Raw genomic sequence first — 12170 nt, forward strand, 5'->3', positions numbered from 1 at the left:
TCAGTGACACCTCCCTCCCTACCCCACCCCCAGGTTGAATACATGGGCCCAGCATTTAGTGGGAAAAAACAATGATTCGCCCAGATCTGGAACTAGCTAATATCCCAGGAGGGCAGGCAGCTGCATGGCAGTTTCCAAACAGAGCAGAGCAGTAATACTGCCCTCAGCAGGGTTGGGAATGTGAAGTCGGTCTCTCAGATGGGATCCTGGTTAGGGTTCAGCTATTTGCCGAGGCTGGGGGAGGGAGAAGGGGCTCCAAATCCCCTCCAAGCCTGTCCTGCCTCAGCAAGGTTCTGGTGCTGTTCTCAGGCACCCTTACCCAGCTACAGAAAGGGCTGGATGCCAGACCATTCCCGAGGGATGCTTGGTCCTTCTCACTTCAGGGAAGTGCAGGACAGCACCTGTGTTGCCTGTCTTTGGGCTGGCCTGTCCATCATCTCCCTGGAGATAGGCTTATCTTTCTCAACAGCACCTTAGGGCCAAGTGATAGGAGATTGCTTGGAAGGAAAATGTCAAAGTGTCCAGATACACTGGAAATCTGACAGTGTTCAGACTTCTTTCTACTTTCCTTTTGGGCAACTTGTTTGCTACCTTCAAAGTCTGGCATGTGGGAGGTTTGGATGCTGGTTACAGGAGGGTCATTCACGATGATTGGTTTAAAAGTGCACTGATCCCAATTGTGTGACAAGGGCACAGCAAAAATAACACATCAATCAGAAAGCAAATCCAGTCTGAACAAGTGAAAATGTCAGGGGAAGATCCATCCTCTGGAATCCACTTCTGGCAGCCTGGTCACCCAGTGAGTGAGGATAAGGGCCCCATGGGACCGGTATCCATCCCAGTTCTCCAGAGCAGGCACAGGGAAAAGCAACGGACAGATTTCTACTGCTGTGCTGGGGTGGGGGTGGGGGGCGTGCCAGCCTACCCAGTGATGGCGGCTGAAGAAGGCAGTGGCAGTGAGGCGAACAGCTGGGGTGGGGTCTCTAGGTTCAGTTCTATGCAGTCCCCACCACCGCCAACCCTTGTTTCCAGTGTGTGCACGCGTGCACACACATATATACACACAAGCTGCCTTCCAGGTCAGTGTCCCTGCAGTTCTTGGCCGGGAAGAACTAGTCTGCCCTGGGCCCTGGCTCTGGCCAGACCTGCTTGGGGGGGAGCAGCTGGCACCAGTTCAGGCCCAGTGCTCGCCCCAAAGGCTGGATGCACACTGATTGGATGCCATTGGATGCCAACCCCTGACAACAGCCCAAATCTGTACATGCCCTTGATCTTTCTTGTTCTTGCTTCCAGGGATAGCTGATCAAGCTGGCTGTGGCAAAAGCAGGCACTGTGGCCTTCCAAAGCCCTACTGTCCTGAAGGCCAGGCGGTATTATTCTCCTCGGCTGGCTAGGAAGAGGAAGGCCAGCTAAAGGCTCTATTTTCCTGGAAGCCATGCCCGAGGGGCTGTGTTGGGGGGTGGAGTTTGCCAGAATGTGTGCCCACGTCCTCGGCTGAGGAGGGGGCCAAGTGCGGCATCGAACTCCTCAGGCACTATTCACACCCTTCCTTGGACGTTCTGCTGCTCCCAGGACCAGGAAGTTCAAGGCATTTAGGAAAATAAAAGTGTCCACCTGGTCCTAAAAACCAGAACGATTAGGCTGGAGAAACCTAGGCAACGCCCATCTGCAGGGCACCACCCCATTACGGCGACTCTGGAGCCCTCGCTCTGTGTCCACCATGTGGATGGAGCTCTGAATTGGGGTTCAGAAGCCTGGATTCTATCAGAGAGGAGTGGCCAAGTCACTTAACCTCTCTGAACCTCTGCTCCCTCTTCTGTAAAACGGGGATAAGCACCCTCACAGGAGAGGGCTGGTGCTGGGCCGCGCAGGGGACACTGCAAAGAGAAACCAATGCTGGGGCCCCAGACCCCCACGGGTCCGTGCAGCCCAGGCCTGAGCTGACCCCTCCCCCTCACCTCTGCTCTCTGTCCAGGGACACCTGTGGCCACGGGAGTCACCCTTTACTAATACAGGCTGCATTTAGGGTGTGACCACAAAGACCCCTCAAGTATAATGACAGCTTTATTCTAATTCACACCTGGACGTATGGAATCCAGGCAACATTATTCTGCCTGGCCAGGCAGGTAAATTAAAGCATAAAGCGGCTGAAGGAGCCAGGGGAGCTGGAGGACTGCAGCCTGGGGAGATGCACCCGCCCCTGCTAGGCCCCAGGTCACAAAGGCCACGTGTGGATATAGGCCATGTTGCCAGATTTCTGTAGAAAGCCCCAAATCCAGATTTTCAGGTGAAATTTTCCCATTTTTGAATGTTAGCAATCAATTCCAAACTGTTTAAGATATTGCACAGGCCACATAAAGCCAGCGGCTCTCAGGCTGCCAGTGTGCAGCCTTCGAGCACAGATATCAAGAGAAGCAAACGGGGAGCTTCCAGTTGCTGAGACCAAAAGGAAACAAACACACTCTAGGCTCTCGCTGGAAATTTTCGTCAGAAAATCAGACATCAGAAATTTTACAGTGTTTGGGAAAAGGCTCTAGAAGACCCACTGGATGGTTTTCAGGGGTGACAATGGTATCTATCTCAGGTATGGGTCAAATATATATCTGGTGAATGAATAAAGCAAGGGTTAAACAGCAGAGAACGAATGCTGTTCACTTAAATGCTGTTTAACTCTCCTGCCCCAAGGCTCTGGGAGATGCTGTCGTCAGTCCTCACCCCAAGGGCCCTTTCTCCTCCTGCATCCTCCAGGCCCTTGCCCAAGGGCCCTGGAAACAATGAAGTGCTATTTGCCCACAGCCCCCTCTGCATCTGCCTGAGGACAGACTCCCACCATTGAGGCTCTCTCAATGGCTGGGTGGCCAAGCCCACTGCAGGATGCACGGGTCCCAGACTGGCACCCATTGCACCCCTTCCTGCTTTGGGGGCACTCAGTGCCCTTCTGAATGCACACCGTGTGGGGTCACCAGCAGGTGCAGAGTTGGGAGAGAAAGTGAATTCACCTGGTGAGACTGGGACCACCTTGTTAAACTGGGGCCCACGGTGAGAGAGCTGAGTTCCCGCCTCTTGAGTCGCCCATGCTGCCCAGGGCAGGATGGAAGCGCACATACCGCACTCACCTTGGACCAGCCCCCTGTTTTCCACTCGTAGCAGCCAGAGTAGTCCTCACAGGGCTCCTCAGCTCTCGGCCTCGTGGATGCATCGCATTTTCCTTGCGAGTTGGTGCATGTCACAGTTCGTTTCTTTGTCCCTTTACCACAGCTGGCAGAACACTGCAAGATACCATTCCGGAGACTGAATCCAGTCCAATCTGGTCAAGTCCATCAACACCTGAACATCTGTTAAGTACCTACCATGTACCAGACCTAGTGCTGAGGATGCAAGGATGAGGATGTTATGTTTCTGTCCTCAAAAAGCTCCTGGTCTTTTAGAGTCTTATGCACATGGTCCAAGCTGGCTCCTCCCAGCTGGCTTCCAGGTACCCGTGCTGAGCCAGCCTGGGGCAAAGGCATCAGTTCAGGGGGGAAAAGGAGGAGATGGAAAGCAAAGCCACAGGTGACTCTGACATAAGGCGGCTGGCAAGCCCTGCAGAGAGCTCTAGCGATGGTTTTAATGTGAATGCCAAGAATGGTAACAGGGCAATATTCTCTGTGCTATTTTTCTTCTTGGGAAACATAGCAAGAGATGGTGTGGGGAGGGGACCTGAATAGTGTCTGAGGGGTGACAAATGATGCGTGAGCCCTGAGAGCTCAAGATTCCCACGCCCTTAGGCAGCAAGATCCACAGAAACAGTGACAAGAGATGGAGGGGTGACAGGGCATAAACATGGCAGACTTAGGGGTGGGTCTGGAGCCTGTTCCTGGAGTGTTCCCAGCCTACCGCCTGGGCTTGGGGAGGGAAGGTGCCTGGCTTGCAAGAGTGAGTGCTGAGTGCTTACCCACCTCAAAACAAAGCACAAGGAAGAGTGGACCCTTGACCTTGGGAGAACATGACTGACTTGACCAGCAAGCATAGGTGACATGGCCTGGGAACCTGGGGAGCCCACCCTCTGATTTGTTGTGTGCGGAAGTCTAGTCCCTACCGTGGAAGCAAATACGTAGCATGCAGAGATGGTGGGCTGAAGGCTGGATTCCACCAAATGCACTGACACGATGAGACCCACGCTGCCTGAGGAAATTCTGAGGGGGATTTCCTCCCAGCAGCTGGGTCCCAGAGATACCATGGGGGGGTCCCCACCAGCCGTAGTAGGACAAATGGAGCCCCAGCAACTCTAACTTCTGTTTTTACACTTGCTTGATTTACCAAAAATATGGGAGGCTATAGCAGTGATTTTTCTTGAGCTACAACAAACTTGACTTTTAAGAAGTTCCACTATGTCCACTGAAAAAATGCACATAAAGGACAAATGTCATTCTTTTTATATTTGTTATTAACATTTACCTCAAAATGCTATCTAGCTTTATTTTCCCTATGAATTCAACCTAGCTCTCCATCTGCAGGTCCTGTTCTTATTTATTTATCTTTTTGAGACTAGTTTAGACTGGTTTGTTTTAGAAGAAATACACATGCTTCACAGGTGGTTGTGGTATAACCTGGGGGGAATTGGGAGAGCTCATGTATTTGATCTTCTGTGTGGGTTTTAAAGGGACTTCCTTGGTGGTCCATTGGTTAAGAATCTGCCTTCCAATGCAGAGGACATGGGTTCAACCCCTGGTCGGGGAACTAAGATCCCACATGCTGTGGGGCAACTAAGCCTGTGCGCCTCAACTAGAGAGCCTACGTGCCACAAACTACAGAGCCCACGTGCTCTGGAGCCTGCACACCACAACTACAGAGCCCACACGCCGCAAGTACTGAGCCTGCACGCTCTGGAGCCCACATGCCACAGCTAGAGAGAAGCCTGTGCGCTGCAACAAAGAGCCCGCGCTCTGCAACAAAAGATCCCACATGCTGCAATGAAGATCCTGCATGCTGCAACTAAGACCTGACGCAGCCAAAAATACATAAATAAAACATATTTTTAAAAAAATTTAAAAAAATAAAATAAAGGGACCTCGAATGCAAGGAATTAGTCCCTGGCAGGCTTTACCCACAGGGCCTCCCAGGGCAGGATGGGTGGGGCCTGGAGGGCTGCTGCAGGAACCCCTGGGTTACTGCACTGAAGGCCCATCCTTCTGCTTCTCTATGTGGCAATGCTTTCTGACCATTTCATCAGCTCCACGCTCACCGTCTGCCTCACGGGCTCCTCCCTGGCACCAGCACCCATACCACTGGCTCCTTCTGCAACTAGGGGCCTACTCACCACTTCTGCTTGAGTTCCTGCTTGGTCTCTCCCTACTCTGTGTTCCTTGCCTCTTCCCTTGAATTTTAAACCCTCAATATCCAGCCTATTTCTTGACCAAGCCCTGGCCTGACCCCTTTTGACCAGCAGCCTATTGGTTGGAAGCCTTCAGAAAGGGCAGTGCTGCAGGCTGGGGTCACCTTGGAAGGGACCTAGGAGGGTGATGTTCGGCTTCTCTCTTGGCTTCTGATCCAGGGATGGGAACAAGAAGTCGAGGACAGGAGAGAGTTGCTACCTTTTGCTTCCTCCTCAATATTTTTTTCCTCATTCTAATGAAGTTGGGAAGAAGTTGGGGAGTAGTGGTGACAGTGATCAACACTGCTGGTTGAATACAGGCAAGACCATCAATAAAAACTCACCCACGAGAAATTTAAACCCATTCGTTTCCAGAAGAAGAAATGTTAGAGGGGCTTCTGTACTTGGAAAAGTGGAAGGAATACCAGTTTTGTGAGCACCTCATGGAGGAAAGATTTGATTCTGAGTCAAATGTTTAGAAAAAAGCATTTTTCTTGAGCCTGAGCTGAGTCAGAATTAGACTGATTGGTGTGGATACTATTTCAGGATTAGGATTAGGCAACACATAGATATAGGAATAGGGATGGAGATATTTCTTTAACTCTTGCTCCAATTGTCTCACACTTTCCAAAATGGTGCTCTTCAATACTGTAATGATAGTTGATTATGTCAGCCTCGTTTATTTTGTTAAGGAGGCATTTTTCCCCCATAAGAGACCTATAAATGGAAAATTTATGGTTTTGATCTGATAAGGCATAAATCTTGTTTGGATCAAGAACCAGGTGATCAAGGCCCTAAGGCTCATGGCAAGGGAGAGAGACTGCACACCTGCCCCTACCCTTCTAGCAGGCATCCCCCTCCCCAAAAGTCCATTGAATGTTAAACTTATTAACCTAGGTACATGTAAAGAAAAACAATTTTTTAATGTTAAAACTCTGTCCTTTTCCTAAAATATCTTAAAGGATAGGCAAAAAATGCCTGTCTTTAAATGGGTACACGTCAAGATCTGCCTAAAACGTAAACTCAGTTTTAGAGCAGCCAAGGGCAGACTTTTCGTTCATTAAAACGGGCTGAATACTTTCTTATTCAAAATAATTCCAACTGCTTGGCAATAAAAAGGAACTTTAAAAATATTTTCCACACTGAAGAGTGTCTTGGATTTAGCCTTTCTGACTTTCCTAGAACACGTTTGATGGAGGACCTGAGGGAAGCTTGCCCTTTATTCAGCTATTTTTTTTGTTTCATAGCCAAACAATCAAAATCATTAATGCAAACTCAATGCCAAGCCTTGAAGGATGATATTACCGAAGATAAAATATTTCTAGGATCAGTCTTCAAAGTTAAAAATTAAGGCTTAATTGACCTCTTTCCAAAATGTTTTATGGCATGAGATTTGTAACCGACTCACACACTAAAAGCTGTCCTTCCCAACATCTTCCTGCCTCTTGCAAAGGCAGCTCCACAAAGACTGCCATGGAACTGAAGGGAAGCCTTTGAAACCACCTTCCCAACCTGACCACCCTACAGTTCCAAAGTGCACAAAAGAGATTAAAAGGTGTTTATTTGTCTACCTGCCTACCTACCTATCTCCTATGCATCTATCCATCCATCCATCCATCCATCCATCCATCCATCTATATTTACATGAGAATTTTCACAGGAAATGGGACCAAACAGTACTGTGATATACATTATCAAAAAAACACACTATCCATGTTTTTTTGGCCACGTTGATATCTCTGATGGAATTTGAGAATATGTGACTTAGAACATGGCTTTGAGCTGCTCTGGGGTCTGGCTAGGACTGTGATACGTGAGGGTGTGTCAAAAACAGCAGAGAGGGAAAGGAACCATTTTGGGGTCGCTACAGACAAGGCCCTGAGGCCCTGGTGGTGGTTTCAGTACTGGCGGCAGCCCAGGCACCCACCTGTGACCACTCTGACGCCTCCCAGATGGACAGGCAGTCCTGGCCTTCGCAGCTCTGCACTGCCGATGGCCGGGGCACCGGGCAGTAGAGGGGCCGAGTGGCGACGTGTGTGCCATTCTGCAGCTGGTACATGCAGGTCACTTCCCGGTGCTGGATGCCCTTCTCACAGGTCGCTGAGCAGGGGCTCCACGGGCCTGCCACCCACCTACCCGGAAAGAGAAAAGACAGTGAGAGAACAAAGGGCCTTCCAGACAGATGGTGGAATTGTGGGCCTGCTGTGGGAGGGAAGGAGACAGACTCAGCTTTGCAGTCGGCTTTGGAAATAATTCCGGAATATCAGAGCAGAATATCAGAGCTATCTGAGTAGAGTGGTTCAGTGGCCTACTCAGTACAGAAATCTTTCTGCAACTGCCCCCCCCTGCCCCCCACCACAACAGCAGACTGACTTATTGTCCCTACGTCCCCCTCTTGCTGTCTTGTGCCATCTTTGTTCAGTGGGGTGTGAGTGGACACGAAGCTGACCACATCCCAGCAGAAGCTTTGAGTTACTATGTGGTTTGTCTCTCACTCTTCCTGTCCTCTGCCATGAGAACAGCAGGTCCAATACAGGGGTCGCCTGACTGCTGGGCTCTGTAATAGCATGATGCTGTTGTACCCCACAGAGATATTGGGGTTGTTTGTCACTGCAGCAGAAGCTGACTGGCACAGCCCTCGCCAAAGACACCCCAGTCCCAGCTTAAACACATCAGGACTCCTTGCTTTCCAAAGGGTGGTGGGCCCTCCTGAGTGGGGACTGTCATTCTCGAGGAGGCAACCTGTGGGCCGTGGGAAGACTAGGCTGCTGAGGCCATCAGCTGAAAGTGCTCAACTAAGACTTTGTCTACCTGCCTAATATTTCAATGATCCCAATTCTGTCAGGTCTCTGTTGGCCTTAGGGTGTTGGAAAGGGGCTAGGCAGTTTGGGAATGATGATTTCTCAGGACACAAACAGGGCTTTGAATGCCCTTTTAAAGACTCTCTGTGCTCTGGTTCATGGACGAGACTCAAATATTCCCAGCTCCCAGGAGCTCACTACTTGACAAAGCAGCTCCATCTGGATGGTCAGCCCTGATAACCACTCAGTTCTCACATCAGTCAGAATCATCCTAAATCCCACCTGAAACCAAATCTGATGAGGCCATCCCACTGTTTGGAAACATCTAAGTTCTGATGATGAGGCAGTGAACGAAACAAAGCCCTGCCCTCTGAGTCTTCCTATTCTAATGAGGACAAACAGTAAACGGATGAACAATGTACAACAGAATACAATATATTGTAATAGAGTGTATATAACATATATGCAGAGAGAATATGCCACACCATAGTAAGTGCTTTAGAGAAAAGTAATGCAGCACAGGGCAGACCAGCAAGGAGATGAGGGGGGTTGGCACTATTTTATTCAAGGTGGCAAGGATGGCCTGGCATTTGGGCAGCGACTGGAAGGAAGTGAGGCATAAGCCCTGTGCTCTGTGGGAGAAGACTTGCAGGCAGAGGGCATAGCAGGTGCAAAGGCCCTGGTGGAGGGGTGTGCTGGCAGGGCTGAGGGGCAGCCGGGAGTCCAGTGTGGCTGGGGGAGGGGGTGAGCAGGAGAGGGAGGGACATGAGAGGGAGCAGGGGGAGATTATGCAGGGCCTGGCTGGCTGCTGTGGCTCTTGCTTGAATGAGATGCAGTCCTGGAGGGTTTGGAGAAAGGAAGACACGCCTTCCAGGGCCACCCTGACTCTGTGTGGCTACCAGCCTACAATGGGTAGGGGTGGCAACAGGCAGAGTGGGGAGGAGGCTACTGCAATGGTCCAGGTGGGAGATAAGGGTGGCTTGAACCAGCTGGGGGTAGTGGAGGTGTTGGACTAAATGTTGAGAAGATGGGGCTACCCAGGCCCCTCCCTCCATCCCGACATGGTTTCTCCTTGTCCATTGGGGCAAGCTCAGGCCACCTCATCTAGAGCTCATCTCCAGTCCCCTTGGCAGAGCTCATCACTCTGCCCTTCACGGCCCAGGGACTAACTCTAGTGAAGCTCCTCTTGTCAGACCCCTTGCTCATGCTGCGGGGGATGGAAACACAGTGCTGGCCTCGGGATATGAGGACAGGTAACATACTGCCTGCAAATTGCTTATGGCAGCACCTGGCATACATAAGCCCTATAACATAACTAGTATTGCCATTATTTTGTGTTTCCTTGGTGGGAAATGGACACTTCCCACATGCATGCAGCCTTGCTCCCATTTCAGTACCTGACAACTGCTTAAACATCACCGAAAGAATCAAACCAACTTCTACCCATTTTGTTCCCCTTTTAAGTTTTCTCTTCTCTTGATCAAAATAATTTGCAGATTCTCAATCCATTGTAAGTCTCTAATCAGTCACTACTGTTCTTAAAATGGGCTGATTTGTCATGGGCAGAATGGTCCAGATGTGATCTGAAAGCAGCAAGAGAGAATGTGATGATTTTCTCTTTAAATGGGGACTTGTTTTCATGAATACTCCCCAACTCTGCACTATTTCTTTTCTTTTTTTAAAGCAACCACATTGTACCTCTGTTAGTGCCTACTATGTTTTTCTCTCTCATGAACTGACTCTCAGCCAGATCTCCTTTGTCCTGGCCTTTTACAATTAACTTTGTGAATATAAATGTTAGGTTTTAGGTTGAGACCTGTTCGGTATTATTGTGCTGACCCCAACTGTGAAATGGCTTAGAATCCTGCCCCTGTATTTTGTATTTCCTGTGCTTCCCAGGGCCGAGCCTTGGAAGTGGGACCTCTATGTCACACTCATGGGACTGTCACTGCCCTGGGCATGCGTGCCATTGCCATAGGGTACCAGCGTCTCCATTCCTGGCCACACAATCAGAGCATGTATTCTAGGGAATGTGGACGCCAACTCTGTTCACACAAAGGTCACATCCAGGACACCTGGGGGAATGGTGAACTGCTGGGAGGACTCAGCAGTCCTGCCTCGGGGGCTCCTCCTGCCCCATCACTGGCTGGAAAAGTCAGATCTGTGGGGGTCAGATTCCCATAGAGCTGGGAGGGACCGCCAGCCCTCCAGGTTCTCCTCTCCTTTACCTCTGGTGTCTGGTGCTTTGCAAAAGGATAACAGAATGGAAAAGAGCCCATGCATCCCTCCTCCTCTTTCCAGAAGAATCCTCAGACCTATCCCCGCCTGAAACGCGTGATGAGCCGCCGACAAGACGGCTGTTTGTCACAGGTGCACCTGCTTCAGGTTATCGGAGCTATTTTTCAGCTGGACCTTTTTGCTTCTGATCTTGACAAACACCTCAGTGAGGTATGGGGAGAAAAAGTGGCCTTCCTAAAACTTCGTTTTTGGTGGCTGAAAGAATCCACTTCCCCTGAAGGACCTTGGCTGCAGGAGGCCCATCTAGGGCAGTGGGATGACATCGCACACCCAGACATCAGAGTAAAATCCCATTGATCCCAAGTCTAGTAACTTGGGAAAGGCCTGCAGTTCCACACAACAATGTATATTACAATTACAATGTAAGTCTGAGCTTTTTTCACTCTTATCCTCTGAAAACCTTAACAGCGACATTCATTAGCCAAGTTTGAGTTAGCAGTTCTTCTTAAAAGCAATAAAACTGTAATTCTTGATGAAGCCACCATTAACACTTCCCTAATCCAGGCCCCTCCCCTGTTCCCACAGGGTCAGGACAGCCTCTCCTGTCCAGCACAGGTGTAGCTCCTCTGCACACACTTCAAGTTCAATCATTCTAATCGGGTACAGTTTTCCACCATTATCTGTGGTTTCACTTTCCCCAGTTTCAGTTACTGAAAACATTAAATGGAAAACTCCAGAAATAAACAATTCATAAGTTTAAACTGCACGCTGTTGTGAGCAGTGGGATGAAATCTCCCACCAACCCAATTGGTCCCGCCTGGACGTGAACCATCCCTTTGCCTGGCTTATCCACGCTGTATAGGCTCCCTGCCGGTTAGCACAGGAAATACATAGTATGTAAGTATCTATAGGGTTCAGTACTATCATGGGTTTCAGGCATCTACTGGGGGGCTTGGGATGTATGGCCCGCAGATGAGGGGGGACTACTAGGCCTTGGGCAGCTCTGTCACTACCTGAGACCCTATATTCTTTTTTAATTGCTGCTGTAGCAAATTGCCATAAACTTAATGGCTCAAAACAGCACAGATTGATTATCTTACATTTCTAGAGGTTGGAAATCTGACGTGGGTCTCACTGGGCTAAAATCAAGGTGCTGGCAGGGCTGTTTCCTTCTGGAGACTCCAGGAAGACTCTGCTTCCTTGCCTTTTCCAGCTTCTAGACACTGCCCCGATTCCCTGGCTTGTGGTGCCTTCTTCAGCCTTCAAAGCCAGCAACTCAGGCCGAGTTCTTCTCACATCACATCACTCCAACCTTCTCTTCTGCTTCTGTCTTCTGCTTTTAGGACCCTTGTGATTACACTGGACCCACTCAGATAATCCAGCATAAGCCGGCTGATTAGCAAACTGTATTAGTTTGCTAGAGCTGCCGTGAAAAGTACCAGAAGCTGGGTGGCTTAAAACAACAGAAATTTATTCTCTTACGGCTCTGGAGGCCGGAAGTTAAAAATCCAAGTGTTGGCAGGGTGGGTTCCTTCTGAGGACACTGAGGAGTCGGTTCCATGCCTCTCTCCTGGCTCTGGTGACATCTTTCAGGGGAGACCCATGCAACCTAATTCCACCTGCAGCTCTAACTTTCCTTTGACAAGTAACCTAACACTTTCATGAGTTCCAGGGATTAGGATGTAGACATCTTTGGGGGTCATTATTTTGCCTACTACACGCATCACATTAACAGTCCTGAGAAATTTTATCTTACGTTCAAAATTCAGTTTCTATTC

The 12170-nt window shown here is 49.6% G+C and overlaps 1 protein-coding gene across 8 annotated transcripts in view; it reads right to left on the reverse strand.

Moving 5' to 3' along the window:
* ADAMTS17 (ADAM metallopeptidase with thrombospondin type 1 motif 17) overlaps window positions 1–12170 on the reverse strand; it is a 359201-nt gene that overhangs the window by 30728 nt on the left and 316303 nt on the right. For all 8 annotated transcript variants that reach the window (XM_059912613.1, XM_059912610.1, XM_059912612.1 and 5 more), the window contains exons 20-21: window positions 7281–7485; window positions 3117–3269 (exon numbers count right to left, since the gene is read on the reverse strand). In XM_059912613.1, coding sequence (XP_059768596.1) covers window positions 3117–3269; window positions 7281–7485 — 358 coding nt within the window. The remainder of the gene's footprint in view (window positions 1–3116; window positions 3270–7280; window positions 7486–12170) is intronic.

Source organism: Balaenoptera ricei, chromosome 2 (assembly GCF_028023285.1).
Source record: "Balaenoptera ricei isolate mBalRic1 chromosome 2, mBalRic1.hap2, whole genome shotgun sequence".
In the NCBI taxonomy this organism is placed as follows: domain Eukaryota; kingdom Metazoa; phylum Chordata; class Mammalia; order Artiodactyla; family Balaenopteridae; genus Balaenoptera; species Balaenoptera ricei.